At 33.4% G+C, this 18,556-nt stretch overlaps 1 protein-coding gene and 1 long non-coding RNA gene across 4 annotated transcripts; one reads left to right on the top strand and one right to left on the bottom strand.

The window, feature by feature from the left end:
* Window positions 1-5,907: 5,907 nt before the first annotated feature.
* LOC142221055 (uncharacterized) lies at window positions 5,908-6,534 on the bottom strand. The gene is made up of 2 exons (XR_012717948.1): window positions 6,179-6,534; window positions 5,908-6,117 (listed from the first exon to the last, which is right to left on the bottom strand). It is a non-coding gene; the product is annotated as an uncharacterized LOC142221055 (long non-coding RNA).
* A 63-nt stretch (window positions 6,535-6,597) lies between these two features.
* Window positions 6,598-12,556, top strand: LOC142221054 (uncharacterized). 3 transcript variants are annotated; one of them, XM_075290571.1, is made up of 4 exons: window positions 6,598-6,846; window positions 6,891-7,005; window positions 9,957-10,962; window positions 12,066-12,556. In XM_075290571.1, exons 2-3 carry the CDS (start codon window positions 6,935-6,937, stop codon window positions 10,936-10,938), a joined length of 1,053 nt encoding a protein of 350 aa, XP_075146686.1. In that variant the 5' UTR covers window positions 6,598-6,846; window positions 6,891-6,934; the 3' UTR covers window positions 10,939-10,962; window positions 12,066-12,556. The 3 variants fall into 3 exon arrangements, with proteins under 3 accessions (XP_075146686.1, XP_075146687.1, XP_075146685.1); XM_075290572.1 differs by having other exon boundaries at window positions 6,599-6,803; window positions 6,918-7,005; XM_075290570.1 differs by having other exon boundaries at window positions 6,599-6,846; window positions 6,918-7,005.
* Window positions 12,557-18,556: the final 6,000 nt, after the last annotated feature.

Genomic DNA, 18,556 nt, shown 5'->3' with positions numbered 1-18,556 from the left:
TTAATTTATGAAAGAATAGTTTTAATATCAATTACGATTTTTTATTCAACTAAATCATAAATTCAACCACAGTTTTTTTCATAAATATCAGCCTTCTACCACAACCCAAGTAATTCGATTGTGCATGAAAGTCTTTAGTGGAACTTTGTGCGTTGTACGAGTATATACCTGTTTAATTTTTATAAAAATCGTAAATAGGTTTTCAAATTCTGGGGGGGGCTAAAATTTTTCTGGGGGGTCTAAGCCCCCTCCCCAGAGGCCTTCCTACGCTTATGGCGCCAATTCTGTTTATTGACGAATCCACTGAGGTGAAAATGTGCCTCATCACTGAAGATGATTTTCTTCGAAAATTGATCATCCACTGTTGCCATTTCTTAGAACCATTCCGCCCATTCACGACGTCCATGGTTCAAATTGAGTAAGTCTGAAATAGAGAAATGTCAAATAAAATTCGGGAAAAAACTTGCGGTTCACATTCAACATCGGCCCTTACAATTTAACCACCCTTTATTTAACTAACTGTTTCTAGAGGAAACTGTTATTTTTGTACCATTTTTATTTTTTAGTAATTTTTAAAGAACAAAAAAAAAATTTTTGTTAAAAATTTCATTTTTTTTTTCAAAACTTGAACGATACCTCTAAAACTACTTAGAAAATTTAAAAACAACAAAAAACGGCTTAAAGAGAATATTGTTAAGGATTTTCTGGTATTTTTATACCCTCCATCATAGGATGGGGGTATATTAACTTTGTCATTCCGTTTGTAACACATCGAAATATTGCTCTAAGACCCCATAAAGTATATATATTCTGGGTCGTGGTGAAATTCTGAGTCGATCTAAGCATGTCCGTCCGTCCGTCCGTCTGTTGAAATCACGCTAACTTCCGAACGAAACAAGCTATCGACTTGAAACTTGGCACAAGTAGTTGTTATCGATGTAGGTCGGATGGTATTGAAAATGGGCCATATCGGTCCACTTTTACGTATAGCCCCCATATAAAGGGACCCTCAGATTTGGCTTGTGGAGCCTCTAACAGAAGCATATTTCATCCGATCCGGCTGAAATTTGGTACATGGTGTTGGTATATGGTCTCTAACAACCATGCAAAAATTGGTCCACATCGGTCCATAATTATATATAGCCCCCATATAAACCGATCCCCAGATTTGGCTTGCGGAGCCTAAAAGAGAAACAAATTTCATCCGATCCGGCTGAAATTTGGTACATGGTGTTGGTATATGGTCTTTAACAACCATGCAAAAATTGATCCACATCGGTCCATAATTATATATAGCCCCCATATAAACCGATCCCCAGATTTGGCTTGCGGAGCCTAAAAGAGAAGCAAATTTCATCCGATCCGGCTGAAATTTGGTACATGGTGTTGGTATATGGTCTCTAACAACCATGCAAAAATTGGTACACATCGGTCCATAATTATATATAGCCCCCATATAAACCGATCCCCAGATTTGGCTTGCGGAGCCTCAAAGAGAAGAAAATTTCATCCGATCCGGCTGAAATTTGGTACATGATGTTGGTATATGGTCTCTAACAACCATGCAAAAATTGGTCTATATCGGTCCTTAATTATATATAGCCCCCATATAAACCGATCCCCAGATTTGGTTTGTGGAGCCTCTAAGAGAAGCATATTTCATCCGATCCGGCTGAAATTTGGTACATGGTGTTGGTATATGGTCTCTAACAATCATGCAAAAATTGGTCCACATCGGTCCATAATTTTATATAACCTCCATATAAACCGATCCCCAGATTTGGCTTGCGGAGCCTCAAAGAGAAGAAAATTGCATCCGATCCGGCTGAAATTTGGTACATGATGTTGGTATATGGTCTCTAACAACCATGCAAAAGTTGGTCCACATCGCTTCATAATTATATATAGCCCCCATATAAACCGATCCCCAGATTTGGCTTGCGAAGTCTCCAAGAGAAGCAAATTTCATCCAAGCCGGTTGTAACTTGGAACATGGTGTTAGTATATGATCTTTAACAACCGTGCCAGAATTGGTCCATATCGGTCCATAATTATATATAGCCCCCATATAAAACGTTCTCCAGATTTGACCTCCGGAGCCTCTTGGAGGAGCAAAATTCATCCGATCCGGTTCAAATTAGGAACGTGGTGTTAGTATATGGTCGCTAACAACCATACCAAAATTGGTCCAATCACACAAAAATTGGTTCATATCGGTTCATAATCATGGTTGCAACTAGGGCCAAAAATAATCTACCAAAATTTTATTTCTAGAGAAAATTTTGTTAAAATTTTATTCGGTTCATAATAAAATTTTCATAATTTTCAAAATTTTATTTCTATAGAAAATTTTGTCAAAATTTTATTTCTATAGAAAATTTTGTTCAAATTTTATTCGGTTCATAATCATGGTTTCCACTCGAGCCACAAATAATCTACCAAGATTTTATTTCTATAGAAAATTTTTTCAAAAGTTTATTTCTATAGAAAATTTTGTTAAAATTTTATTTCTGTAGAAATTTTTGTCAAAATTTTCTTTCTATAGAATATTTTGTTAAAATTTTTATTTCTATAGAAAATTTTGTGAAAATTTTATTTCTATAGAAAATTTTGTTAAAATTTTATTTCTGTATAAAATTTTGTCAAAATTTTATGTCTACTTTGTCAAACTGAATTATATACGTATTGGATCGATCTTTTTTGATTTAATATATACCACGTATGGACTTACATACAATTTAGAAGATGGTGTTAGGAGGTTTTAAGATACCTTGCCATCGGCAAGCGTTACCGCAACTTAAGTAATTCGATTGTGGATGGCAGTGTTTAGAAGAAGTTTCTACGCAATCCATGATGGAGGGTACATAAGCTTCGGCCTGGCCGAACTTACGGCCGTATATACTTGTTTTTTTTAATTTAATATGTTAAATCATTTTCAAGTTATTCCAATATATGTAGCTGATAGAAAAAAACCAAGTGCAGATTCAGCGTCCCAAATAACCTTAAAAACGATATTCAGTTCTTAATCAACAGAACCACTGTTTCCCTGTGTAATTTGGGGGAAAGCATAGACCCTATATTATATTCATCCGTGTCAAACGATGTTTGACAGTTTCGAAGATTAAGAATAAACGAAGAAAATAAGAGCACGCTTACATTCTCTTTCGTTTTCCTTTTTGTAGATTGCCTATTTTACACAAAATTAGAACGTTTATGATGCACCAGTTGATTTATAAATAAACTTATAAATAAACTAATATACTAAAAGTTCATATTTCAACAAAAAATTGTGGCCAAAACCGCGAAAATACGAAATTTAATTTTGAGCAACATTGCTCATTACGAACAACACAAAAGCATATGCCGGAAAATTAATGTTTGGAACTGGCTCTTTACGAAAAAATCAAAACGAAATGTCAGAAAACTAATTTTTGGAACTGGCACATTTTTTTCGCGGAGACAAATGGCTAATCTATCTATATTCTACAATCTATAAGGGAAAAGGCTAAACTATCAAGTTGTGCTCATAATGGACACAATTCTCATAAAACTATTTTGCACTGAAATTGTACACTTGATGAGAGGTGACTTTTGCATGTAGTTTTATCTGCTGAATTCGAAAATTAAGGTTAACATTTTTTTATGGAACAGTTTTTGAGATATCCCGTTATTTTTAGTTTTTCTTCTTTTTTTCACTAGACAAATCATATCTCGAGATATTCTTTTTGAACTTGTACTTGAACAAGTAGTTTGCTTGCACCACTTTTTCGTTTGCAAATGGCTGATTTTTAGTTGGTTGATGAACAAAATATTCATATTGACAAATTTGCATCATTATTCAAATATAGATGGCACGAGGCAACTGTCCGTTGTTACACACATTCACAATAACGAGTTGTTTGGTTCATGAACAAACTCAATACTCAATGCAAAGAACTGAATTGTAATATGCGATTAAAGATGGCGCTATTTGGTGATTCATATTCCTGGCGCGACTCGCGACTCCGATTTTAGCCACCGCCGACCGACTTGGTTGAAATAGGTTCAAATTTAGATATAGCTCCCACATATATATCTTTCGCCCGATTTAAACAGATATGGCCACAGAAGTTTAAAGTTTACTCCGATTTACATTAGAATGAAGTGGGGGAATATCATATGGAAAACAACGGTGAACTATCTGAATTAGACAGGTAGCAATTTTTGGTTAGTAAAAACGGACTTAAATTGGATAAATATCCTCAATGGAGCAAAAACATGAAATTTTTCGTGAATGTTGATTTAACGGCTCTAAACCAATTACAAAAAAAAAATTGAGCATTGTGGACACATTATCGGTGAATCTATACAATCGTTGGCTATTTTTTTTATGACTAATGAAGGTGATAGAGGGTATTCAAAAGTAAAAACCTCTTGCTATATGTGCTACCATGGCGAGAAAAAAGGAATCGTCCTACAAGGCAAATATGTGGGCAATGAAAAAAACCAGTCTGTGTAGAGCACAGCTGGGTGCAAACCAAGTTCTTATTTCCTCTTCTTTTATTTGTATTTTCATATCAAATAATTCAAAACAAATCATCTAAAACTATCTTAAACCACAATATTTACATTTGTAAATAGTGGCAGATTTTGAAGAAAAATACAAAAATGTATTGAAAAATTGCAATATTGTAAAAAATATTGTTAAATTTGTACATATTATGAAAGAGCACGAAAAATTAGCCACTGAGTCCAAATTTCATAAAAATCGGATAAATATTGTTGAAATGGCAAGAGTGTCAAAAATGAAATATTTACATTTGTATATAGTGCCAAAGCTAGGGTTAAAGCAGATAAATTAACTCGATTGATGCGCAGTTTCTTGTTCCTCTAGAATTCGCCAAGACTTTACAAGAATAAGATTGTTTTCATTTATAATTTTGATTATTTAAGGAACAGTATTCGCGAAAATAAAGTGGTTTTCAACTCGAAAACCGAACATTGTACCCACCTTTAGCCGTTAGTCAGCCGTCGCCGTCGCAAAAGTCCGGTCACTATTGAGAAGTTTTACCACGCCAAGTTACTACAAAAAAGTATCGCATGAGTGCAATTATAGGTGCCTTTTTAGGTAAATTTTGAACGACGCCATTCAAACTATTAGAACAAGTGCATTTTAAGATAGTTGTAAAAGAATCATTGTGGTCAAGTAAAATATGATTGTTTAGATGTTTACTAATTTAAATAAAAATTTATAAATTATTCCAGGTATAACATGTATACAAATAAAAACACATTGAACATTGTCTTGACAAAGGATTATAAATTCCAATTCTGCTATATTCGGCTGATGCTCCATCATCAAATGTTTACAAATCCTAGTAAAAAGTTTTGGTTTCGAAAAGGCCCTTTGGCGGCACTTATAAGAATCCCCACTACGTCGAAAACAGTCATATACGATATCCAAAACTCGTCGGAAAAGCACCGTCACTATTAAGAAGTTGTACCACGCCATGTTACTACATTAAAGCATTTGCCTCACATCGAAAATTGTTTGAGAAATTATGGAGTAGCGATGCATTTCGATTTAAGGATAACAGTTGAGAAATGATTGCTAATGTGTTGATTTCTACTGTTTGTTTAATTTCTACTGTATATATAAAATATCACTTCGACAGGCTCCCTGCTAACATTTTTTGAATTTGAGGGCGCTTCTGAGAATCCCCACTACGTCGAAAACAATCATATACGACATCAAAAACTCGTCGGAAAAGCGCCGTCACTATTGAGAAGTTGTACCACGCCAAGTTACTACGAAAAAGTTTCTCATCAGTGCAATTATCAATTTCGAGATCAATTTCGAAGGACGCCAATAAGAACCCCTGCAAACTATCAGAAAAAGTGCATTTTAAGGTAATTGTAGAAGAATCATTGTGGTCAAGTAAAACACAATTGTGTAGATGTTTATTGATTTGATTAAACATTTATAATTTCTTATAAATATAACATTTTTCGGTTTATCTCATCACATTTAACATAATTTTTTGCATTAATAAAATAATGATGTTGAGTTTTAAGTAGCAAGTTACATATTGCAGCGTCTATCAGCCAGTTTGTTTATTTTCGATGGAGACAGCGTGCCTGGAAAAATACTTCTATCACTTTATTCTATTTGGAAAGTCGAAAATTGTTCACCATATACCTTTCACAATTTTAAGCGTAATATCTATGTTTTCAGAACTTTATTTTCGTTTTTATTTAAATAAAATATAACAAGCTGGTTGCGCTTGGCGTTTCACAAAAAATAAAATGGCTCTTCTAACAGTAGTGATGGCAAAATACTTTCATGTACATTTTGTACTTTTTGATATGCTTCCCCCATCACAGTTCGCGATGGTTGTGGTGACATTTACGAGTCTGTGGTAGCGATGAGGATGAAATGGAACTTTGAAATGCTGGCAGGGCTTATAGTATCGTTATGGTTATATTTGTACAGGTCATATTCAGCAATTTTCTGATTAAGTTATGGCAACACTGCTACTCTTGACGCCGTTGTTTGCAATTAAAAGTCTTACAATGGATTTTATAAATTCAGCGACATTGTAGTTTAACACTATAAACAAAACAAACGTTGATAGTGATTAGGGCAGTAATAAGATTATTGTACTATTTGGAAGCCTATTAAAACACTAAGTGGGTGGGAAAACGATTTCTTCAGAGTCCACGACTTTTCACTTTTTCAAATTTCCTGTGGAGAAATCGACTAATATTTCCTCATTGGTGACTCAGAATACGAAGTCCACAATCCCAGTTTTTGGTGCTTGTGTGTGCGTGTTTAATACTTTGATTCAAGAGCTAGTACCTTAGAAGGTGAGGAATGATCTTGAATGACGGCCACCAATTTCTATTAATAGTTTTTGTGTTTTTTATTTTATTTGCAGAAAACGACGCACAACAAATGGCAACAGCTGTAAATACCAGCACCAACGTATTAAACAATACGACGTTGGGTCCAACACCGGTAACAAGGTGGGTATTTATTGCATCTCAATTAAGCAGGGTGTAGCTTGAATGTTCCACGCAGAAAGTTTATTTTACATCTGTTTAAATTTGGTTTTAAACAATTTAGTTTGAAAATACGTAATTGAATTATTTTATGCTTTGGATCATACCTATATTTTTATTTTGATTGATAAGGACAATTACGCTCCAAGTACAAGAAATAACTTTCTTCTGAATTTTCATAGTGAAACAATGAACTACACCTAGCTACTCAAGCATTTCATGGTAAGGGTATATATTTTTTCTAAAATAGATGGTGTTATGCAACACTGTGTTCTGGTTGTTCTCATCCGGTATAAGAACCGGTTTGTTTCACAAAAATTTCCTCCGTGCCAAGCCAAGTGCTCTAGAATTCTGCCATGATCTTATAAAATCTGTATGTGTAGAAGATTTCTTCAACGTCCATTCTAATAAATCCAAAATTTTTTTTTTATAAATTTTCAAAAATCAAATATTTAACCAAACCCACAAAAATCGATGTCGAAGTGGCATGTAAGGCTGTCGTCGTACTGTGTACCTTATGGAATCCATGTTGATGGTGGGCAGCTGGAAAATTCTTCACAAGGCTGGGGAGAAGTTGTGCCTAAGGGTCTTGGCTACTGGCGAGAAAAGGGATATCGGTCTGTACGATTCACCTTTACTCGAATCTTTGCCTGGCTACAGTAGTGGAATCACCCTTCCCATCTGATTCCAAGGACAAATTGAGGAGTCTGGTCAGGTACTCAACTCCCAGTATTCCCAGGTGCTTCAGAATTAGCATTGAAATTCCGTCGGGGCCCAGCGCCTTGGATGGTTTCGCGCTGTTGATGACATTGGTAACTTCGGCTGCGGTAAATTGTGTCATCGGCTCGGAGACCACGTAGCGACGAGTGGCTCTTCATTTCGCTCTATCACTCTCGGGATGCTCGACAAACTGTCGGTTGAAGTATTTGGCGCATCTCTTCGGATCAGTCACAGTCACGTCGCCAAAGGTGACGCAAATTCCATCATCCCTTGTAGCGGGTTTCGATAGGGTTCTCACTGTTGACCACAATTTACCTGTTCCTGTGCCTAGGTTACATTGCTTCATGTGCTCTAACCATGTGTTCCGCTTGTGCTCGTCGACTTTCTTACTAATCTCTAGATTCAGTTCCCTGATTCTAGGGTCAGCAGGGTTAGCACGACGGCGTTCATCACGCTCGTCTGTGAGTCCCGCCGCTTCTGCTGGGAAGTTAGGCCTCACTGGGGCATGGACGATGGTGAATTTGGTTTCGGCAGACCGAACAGTACCATGGTCCGGGGATCTGCTCTATCCCGGCTCGGACCAAAAGCAAACGGAAAAGGTTCCCCGGGATGCACCTCCTCCAACACAAAAAGACGGACGAAACAACACGTACACTCATGTAACAGCCGTTGGCCGATGAGTTGGACCCATCGAGTCAATCCGGTGCAGGGAACCCATTAGCGTAGCTAAAGGGATTTTATGGGTTGGTCATCTCCCCCTACCAAATACCATGCAGTATTTCTTCAAACTATGATTATAGTATATCAATGAATTAAATATTCTGGTTTCTTCTAATCTACAAGAATTTATTTTTTCTCTTTTCGATGTATGTATCTTCACAATGAGCACCCATTGTAGCTTTTTGCGAAGTTTAATTGACAATTGCGACAAAAAAAAAAATAAAAAAATAAAAATTCAAAATAAAATTATTTTATACCAAAAATTTTGAAATATTCAATTTGCTTTAAATTGATGACAGAAAATTATCGAAATAAATGGTCCTCATAATTGATGGTAAGAATTACTTCAATTAAGAACTGTAACACATTTCCTCATATTTCACAGCATACATCGATACATTTCCGGATTTTTTCTATTTTAAATTTTCCACTTGTTGTACACATTGCTCATATAAATTTTTAAGTCAATTTGACTGAAAATAAAAGTTTCAATATGGCGACTGGCTTACTAAATATGCATTGCTTTCAATCTTTGCGAAGACATCGTCAATGATTCAATTACTAAGGAATCCTTGTTGATGACTTTTCGATAAAGACATGAAAATTTGTATGCCCAAAATATTTTTCATTGATGAATTTATTGTGCTAAAAGATTATACATGAAAAAGTGTCAACTTATATAAATTTTTTATACGTCTTCCATATGAAAATCAAGGTATATTTAGGAAGGTAGTTTCAAGCTCAGATGATTACAATTTTTTCATTTGAGCAGAACTTTGATTGTCGGTATCTGCTTAATGGCATAGGCGTAGCTAAAGGGGTTTTATGGGTTTTTCATCTCCCCCTACCAAATACCATTCAGTATTTCTTTAAATCATGATTATATATCATTGAATTAAATATTATGGTTTCTTTCCATCTATAAGAATTTATTTTTTCTCTTTTTGAGGTATCTTCACAATGAGCACACATCGTAACTTTTACCCCCTACGAAAATGTTGCTAGCTACGCCAATGTTTAATAGACAATTGTGACAAATAAAAATAAAAATTCAAAATAAAATTATTTTATACCAAAAATTTTGAATTTTCAATTTGCTTTAAATTTATGACAGAAAAGTATCGAAATAAATTATCCTCATAATTGATGGTAAGAATTACTTCAATTATTCTTGTAGACCGTATCATATTTCGAAGCATACATCGATCATTTCCAGATTTTCTCTATTTTAAATTTCCAACTTGTTGAACATATTGTTCAACAAGTGAGAAATTTAGTTCAATTTGACTGACAATCAAAGTTTCAATATGGCGACTGACATGTTTGTTTTTGTAATACTAAAACTACCTTACTAAATCTGCCTTGATGAAAATCATAGATATGTGACAAAGAATACATTGATAGATATAGGCTTTACAATAAATTTTTAATACCAGTCCTGATAACTAACTTTTTTTTAATTTCTCTTCCGTCAGATTAAGCGATTCTGAATTAGCTTTGCAATCTCTATGCAAACAGATCTTGAAGTCGCGACTGTTTCGAGGATTCTATGAAGAACGTCGATATGTGGATAATGTATCTGGCTATCGGGACATAATAAGCTTACATAGATCTGAGAAAGAACTCAGTAAGCTCTTAAGAGACATACGTGATAAATTAGCAATGTTTTATAGTCAACAAAATCCAGACATGTGGATTGGAGTTAGTTCTGGAGCCCTAGGGGGCTTTTCGCCCAATCCCAGTGCTTTGGAAACATTTATTTGGGCTGAAATGGATGATTTGGCTTTTGGTCAATATTGGTTCTCCATAAAATCTCTAAGATTTCGAGAGAACGAAGTGATAGTTAAACTTAAGACTGTACGACCCGTTGATGCCGAAGAAATGGCTGAGAAATGGACAAAATCTTCAAGTCGGGAAAGAAGAACCACAGAAGCTACTTCAGATTCTAGCTCCCAAACAACTCAACCAGACTCAACTACCAAAGCAACGGATGAAAGTGAAGTAAATCTACAAGATTTTGCTGAAATTTTTCATCAATGGCGAGCTTCCATCAAACAAACCATCTATGACTTCATGTCTAAGGATATTTCTAAGGAGAATATTTTAGGCGTATTGAAATTTATTGGTCTGCTGATAGTTTCTCTTATATCTGGAGCACTTGTGGGGACTAAGTTCTTGGGAAACTTCACCCTGCGTTTTATGTTTGAATTAAGTCGACTTACGCATGTCTTGACGCCAATCATTTTCAAAATTATTGATGTTTTCAATAAAATCGTCGGTGGATTCTATTTGCTTCTAGCAATGATCTGGAAAGATGCTGTTGTCAATCGTAATCGTGCAAATACTACCGCACCGGCAATAGAATATAACAGACCTATGTACAAGAGCATACAATATGATGTGCGGCAAAGACGAAGCCAGTTGAATCCAAATCCAATAATCACAGAAGTCGAGTAGATCCCAGGATAGCGCATGACAAAGGTAATTAGTTTTAATGAAATGTGTTTACACTTTTATATATGTTATTAGTGAGTACTGATGGGTTGATTCATATAAGGAATTATCTTGAGATATTGACTTCCCCGGTCTAACAAAAAAGAACACATTTTTTTTGTCAAAATTCGTTTTTATTATTCAAGATAGTTCCCTTCAAGAGCGATACAACGATTATAACGACATTCCAATTTTTTGATACCATTTTGGTGTTATATACGTTGCATATTCATGTTTTAAGATAATAAAGTACTTAGAACCATTTTTGTTCTGTAAAATTTGTTTAAATTTAACGAAAAATATTGCAGGGAAAATTGTTTGGGAATGTATGGGAAAGTAAGGAACTTTTTTGTCCTTGTAGGGTAAATCGATCATTTTCCCTGGCAACATTGAGACAAAGCACCCATAAACATGTACCCCTTAATTTTCTTAAATATGCAACTGCGGTTTATCTCCCAGACCTATATCAATGTTACCCCACAAATGCTTATGATTACTAATTCAGTAAGGGTGGTTTAGGGTATGATATAGTCAGCCCCGCCCGACTTTCTACTTTACTTTCTTGTTTAATAATGGACTCAATATAAGTGGCATACTAACTCTTTAGGTGCAAAATAAACTATAGCTCCTAATATTAGACATTTCTGCTCAGATTGTGACAAGACTCCCATAAACATGTACCCCCCTTTATATTCTTAAATATGGAAATCTCCAAAACCTATACCAATGATACCCCACAAATGCTCATGTTTACTAATTTAGTAGGGTGGTGTAGGCACCGAATGACTTTCTACTTTACTCACTTTTTTAATAATGGACTCAATATTAGTAGCATACTAACTCTGTAGATTCAGAATCAACTATAGCTCCTAATATCAGGCTCCTGTTCAGATTGTGATAAAACTCCCATGTACCCCTTAATGTTCTTAAATATGGAAATACGGTTTTCCCCGAACCCCACAAACAATGTTCACTAATTCAGTAGGGTTGGTTTAGGGTATGATATAGTCGGCCCCCCAGACTTTCTACTTTACTCACTTGTCTTTTTATATCTTTTTTAATATAATTTCTTTTGATATTTTTTCTTCCAGATTATGTGATGGTATTAATTTAATATATTCATATTCTGCCGCATAGTAACGTCTAAATTTGATATTTTAAAAAAATTAAGTTTACGATTAACATAATAATCGAAGTGTCAATGAAACTGGCTTCAAAAAAATAATTGCTACTGTTGACTACAAAAATTAATATTTTTAAATTTATTCAAAATACATATATATTTGTGTATATTGAAAAGTTATATATAATATATAATTTATAGCTAATATACAAATATATAATCATTGAACACTATTTGAAATTGCACTTTCTGGTATGAATTGGTTCCTTTTTCTGTATTTTAAATATCTTGTAAACCCCCTTTTTGTATATTATTGATTTGAAAAGGAAATTCAAAAAATTAATTATGTCAAGTACTTGTGCATGTTTAAAAGTTTTTTTACCATTTATGTAAGACAAAATAAATCCATATAAATAAAACGAAATTAGTCAAATTTACAATGCATACTATTAAAATAAACTATTGTCATAAGATAAACTCCCTACACATATATTATTAGACAATAATATATTTTATATACATTTTGGTTTAACCCATTTCTCTACAAAATCCACATCTCATAGATATATTATGCCTTTCACTACCATATACTCAAAGCTATTTGTGTCTTTATAATCACATCTATAATGGTGCACTTGTAAAATAATTTAATTTTACTCTCATTTTTGATTTATTTGTAAAGCAAATAAATTTTAAAATGATTTATAAATTAATAAAGAAAATGATTTAAAAAAAAAACGAAAATTGTATTATTATATCGAATACATGGAAGACTAAACTAATTTGGGTTTTACTAATCTATTATAGAAAAGGTATTGGGTTTGATATCTGGGAGTCTACAGTAGACAATATCATTAATTGTCAGTAGTAGTAAATTAAAGTGAAGCATAAGCAGTGTTGAAAACCTTGATGATGGAATGCAGTGAAGGCTGAGCGACGTTTCCATGTTATAAAAACCACAATTCTGTTGTAATTCACACCCAAGTCGGTTATGTGATACGGACTTTTCAAGTCTGAGGAAGAAATCTTATCCATTTTTGCATAGACTAGAGAACTAGAGAGTGAGGACTAAAGGGTGATACGGTCAAAATTTGGTCAATATAAACTTGACGGATTTCTTTCAATTTTGCATTTAAAAAACCTGAACACCCCTCATTTTGAAGGTGTGTGTGTGTAGAATGTTGCTCCTATTTTGATTTTGGAATTCACTCTTCAGTTGTCAAAATGCCGTCCAAGCAAGAAGAGCAGCGTATCAAAATTTTGCTCGCGCATCGCGAAAATCCGAGCTACTCGCACGCAAAGCTGGCAAAATCGCTAAAAGTTGCCAAATCAACCGTTACAAATGTAATTAAAGTGTTTGGGGAACGTTTGTCGACAGCCGGGAAGTCTGGATCGGGGGGAAATCTAAAACCGGAAGCAGCTGAGACGACAAAGAGAGTTGCAGGTAGTTTCAAGCGAAACCCTAACCTCTCTCTCCGAGATGCCGCAAATAAGCTGGGCGTATCGTCTACAACCGTGCATCGAGCCAAAAAACGAGCCGGACTATCGACTTACAAGAATGTAGTGACTCCAAATCGCGATGATAAACAAAATACGACGGCCAAAGCGCGATCCCGGAGGCTGTACACGACGATGCTGACGAAGTTCGACTGCGTGGTAATGGACGACGAAACCTACGTCAAAGCCGACTACAAGCAGCTTCCGGGACAGGAGTTTTATACGGCAAAAGGAAGGGGAAAGGTAGCAGATATTTTCAAGCACATAAAACTGAAATATCTGGTTTGGCAAGCCATCTGTACCTGTGGCTTGAAAAGCAGCATTTTCATAGCTCCCGGGACTATCAACCAAGAAATTTACGTGAAAGAGAGTTTGAATAAACGTCTGCTGCCTTTCCTGAAGAAACACGGTTGTTCCGTACTGTTTTGGCCGGATTTGGCATCTTGCCATTACGGTAAAAAGGCCCTGGAGTGGTACGCCGCCAACAACGTGCAGGTGGTTCCCAAGGACAAGAACCCTCCCAACACGCCAGAGCTCCGCCCAATTGAGAAATACTGGGCTATTGTCAAGCGGAACCTAAAGAAGACAAAAAAACTGCTAAGGACGAGCAGCAGTTCAAGGCAAAGTGGCTTTCTGCGGCGAAGAAGGTGGCTGTACAAAATCTGATGGCAGGTGTCAAGCGTGAGGCCCGGCAATTCGGATTTGGAAAAGCGAAAGCCTATCTGAATATTTTTCCTGAATTTTATACTAATGGAACTTGAAAAAGAAATTTAATTTAATTTATTTTTTTAAATAAACGATTTCACCGATTTACACGCGTTTTCCCTTGACCAAATTTTGTCCGTATCACCCTTTAGGCGCCACAATATTAAGCCGATTTGACTGATATTGGAAATTTACACGTAGTTTAGGCCAACAAAACGCTGAGACGAAGTTCGCATTGTTCTTATAAATTCAGAATCTGATATAACCTCCATATGTAGAAATTTAACTTCGGGAACCTCTACTTAAGCTAGTGTGTTCCTTCAAAACCACCTGAAATTGTATAAACTTTCAATTTCTATTTTCAAATAACACAAGAAAATATCTTTCCTCCGAAACGAAACTTAAGATCAACGAAGTTTTATTTTCTTTGTTAAAGTTTTATGCCTATATTCATAATAATTTACTGACAGTTAATGGACGGAATTTGTATGGTAGTAGTAGGTTTAAAGTTTACGTTAACTATTTAGTGTTGTGTAGGGTGACCTATTGACTTTTTAAAATCTCTGTAACTTTTTTGTTTATGAATATAAGTAAATACTTCAAAAGCAAAAGTTTCATATTTTGTTAAGATCTTTATAATGGTTATTAGAAATGGGCGTCATAGGGGTATACGAAGCGAAATAAAAAAATTAAAAATCATATTTGACGTTGGAGTCAAAAATGACCAATGCGCGAAATATAGCCCCTGATCAACCACGAATAACGATTTGCGTTTCTCTTCGATCGGACTTCAAATGACGACACAGCACAATAAATTGTATTTCGGGGGGTCGTAGGGTGCACGGAAAAAAAAGTTTTGGTGTTCTGAAAATGTCTTCGAATATGCTACAAAACTGAGGGGTGACCGCATCAACTTTTTTTTCCCTTTAGGCCGTGACCCTATCTAGTACACACCCTCGGTTTTTTTTTAATATTTTCCTAGTTAGACTTACGAATTGTTTATGCAATAAATAAAACACAACGTTAGTATTTTTTTTTTGTTTTTTATATTTTTTTTTTATTAGTTTAATAATTTTTGTTGTTGGTTTTATTGTTATACATATTATTTCCCTTCATGTGTTTTTTATTAGTATCAGTATTTGTTTAGTTTATTAAATTTAATATAATTTGTTTATTATATATACTTTCTGTTCGTATTTATTTTAAAGGTTTCAACTAACAGGTTTATTTATATATATACTCTTATATCTCTTTTTCATTAAATTTTGTTTTTCTTTTGGTTATGAATTTAATTGAATATCATTTATTTTTATGGGGATTTTAGTTTTTCGTGTGATCAATTAATTTGCAAATAAAAAACACAAAAGTTTTTAAATAAAAAAAAAATATTTTCTATAACAATGGGATTTTCTTTATATTCATTGTACGATGTATCCTTTTTTTATAAGGTGATGCGTGCTGTTTTTTTTTGTTTTTGTTGTTTTAATATCATTATAACAAAATTCCCAATAAAACGGTCGCTGTTTTATTGAATTTTGAATTACCAACAACTCAGGTGTTTTTGAGATAAAAGTTTAAAGTGATTATTATGCCCTATCTCATTAATTTGTTGTTATGATCTCTAAATAAATGCAGGACATGACATTTATGTTGTTTATAAGGAAGAAGACTTCAGAGAAGATTGTTTTTTTTTTTTTTAATTTTGGTTTTGTGTATATGTGTGTTGTGGGGTGGGTTGAGGTTTGTTTTTTCGTTTGTTGGAGTTTGTTAGTGTTCAATTGATTTGTGTGTGTTTTTTTTAGTTTAGTTATTTTATTATATCTTTCAATACTTAACAAACAATGCAAATAACATTTTTATTATTTTATTTTCATGTTTATGAATTTATTATAAAACATTTCATTTCATTTTATTATTATTATTATTTGTTATTATTATCATTAATTTTTATGTTATTATTTGTTATATATTTTTAATTATGTATAATGTTTAAAAACATTATACAATCATTTTTTTTTAATTTTTCTTTTAGTTATGCATAATTCAGTTTAATTTGTTTTTATTTCATTTTTTTTTTAAATTACATATAAATTTGTAATGCAAATAGTTTCCATTTTCTATTTTATTATATATTTTGAAATATATATATAACACATACATATATTCTATTTTGAGTATGCCTTATTAATTTAGTTTCGTTTATCATATATATTTGTGGCATTTTTATATTAATTGATTTTTTTTGGTAATTTGCTTTAAATTAATTAATAGAGAAAAACAAAGAAAAATGAAATATTTTCATTTTTTTGATATAACATAAAAAAAATTATATATTTTTATATTGTTATAGTTCCAATAAATTATATTAGTTTTGAACATAATATTTTCTTATATAGTTGTTATATTTTTAATATATTTATATTTATTTTAAATGTAAGTAATATACAAAGATATACATTTATATAGAGAGATTGATCATGAAATAGTTTATATATATATAGATATCTATTTTCTATAAAATTTTCGAAAAATTTTACACATTTAGAATTAACAATGGTATATAACATAAAAATATGAGCATGAGAGTAAAATACTTTTTGATTTATTTAATTATGTTTTTTTTTTTTGAAAGAAAAAAAAACTTTGAATAGCTAATTTATGTTTTCTTAATATACCAAAATGGTTACAAAATTAAATTGTAAGCAAAGCTAGCCAATATTTGGATTATTTTTTCTTATTTATTTCCGTTGTCAATATCAATTTTACTTTTAAATATAATTGTAAAAAAAAAAAATAAAATTAATGTTATTGGTTTATTGAAATGTGGCCCATATTCGTTTTTGGTTTTAAATTTTGTGCCTTCATCCGTCATTTAAAATGATTTGTGACTGAATGCTTTCTTAAAACCGAAACCTGGCAGCATTTACACAAAAAAAAATATTATTATTTGAGATCAACAAGAAGTATACGCTATATTATAATTCAAAGTAGTTCTTGCCCTATTATTATCTCCATGATGATCCACTCCATGATCCACCTTTCCACACCGTATTCTAATCATTTTTAAGGCAATGATATATTAACCACAGACATTTTTTGTAATAGAGGCATGCAAATAAGTGAACGTCTGGGACTATCAAATTGCCGTCTTTCTAACCAAAAACTAGGAATGGTAATTCATTGTAGGCTGTAGGAGTGGACTTACAAAGTAAATAATTTAATGAGAATTGCCTAAAAAAATATTTTTTTTTATTTTTTGAAGATTTTTGAAATATTACGTTGATTTTTTTCAAAAGTATTTGGCAACGATACAAATTCCATGCAGATTTAGTACCTAACCATTTAAGGCCATTTTTATGTACATTAAATTGGCTTTAACTCTCAGTTAACAAAAAGTTAATGGAAGATATTATCGTTGTGGGATAATTTTAAGTGAAAACAATTTTAGTCGTTAAATTCTTAAGTGACGTGCCAGTATATAGGAAGGATTACAATAATATCCGTTTTACGGCTTAAAAGATGGTTAGCTAACTTACGTTAGCTGCTTACGACAGTGGTGAACTTCTCTCTTATCCTTGTATGCTGGTCGATTCTATGTTTAGGTTAGGTGGCAGCCCGATATATCAAGCTCACTTAGACTATTCAGTCCATTGTGATACCACATTGGTGAACTTCTCTCTTATCACTGAGTGCTGCCCGATTCCATGTTAAGCTCAATGACAAGGGACCTCCTTTTTACAGCCGAGTCCGAACGGCGTTCCACAGTGAAACCACTTAGAGAAGCTTTGAAACCCTCAGAAATGTCATAAGCAACGATACAAATTCCATGCAGATTTTGTACCTAACCATTTAAGACCATATTTATGTACTTCCATTTGGCTTTAACTCTCAGTTAACAAAAAGTTAATAGAAGATAATATCGTTGTGGGATAATTTTAAATAAACATTTTTTTAGCCGTTAAATTCTTAAGTGACGTGCCAGTATATAGGAGCTCAATGACAAGGGACCTCCTTTTTATAGACGAGTCCGAACGGCGTTCCACAGTGAAACCACTTAGAGAAACTTTGAAACCCTCAGAAATGTCATTAGCAACGATACAAATTCCATGCAGATTTTGTACCTAACCATTTAAGACCATATTTATGTACTTCCATTTGGCTTTAACTCTCAGTTAACAAAAAGTTAATAGAAGATATTATCGTTGTGGGATAATTTTAAATAAACATTTTTTTAGCCGTTAAATTCTTAAGTGACGT

Source organism: Haematobia irritans, chromosome 1 (assembly GCF_050003625.1).
Source record: "Haematobia irritans isolate KBUSLIRL chromosome 1, ASM5000362v1, whole genome shotgun sequence".
Classification (NCBI taxonomy): domain Eukaryota; kingdom Metazoa; phylum Arthropoda; class Insecta; order Diptera; family Muscidae; genus Haematobia; species Haematobia irritans.
Note: the sequence above shows the minus strand (reverse complement) of the source record. Positions and strands in the feature narration are given on the sequence as shown.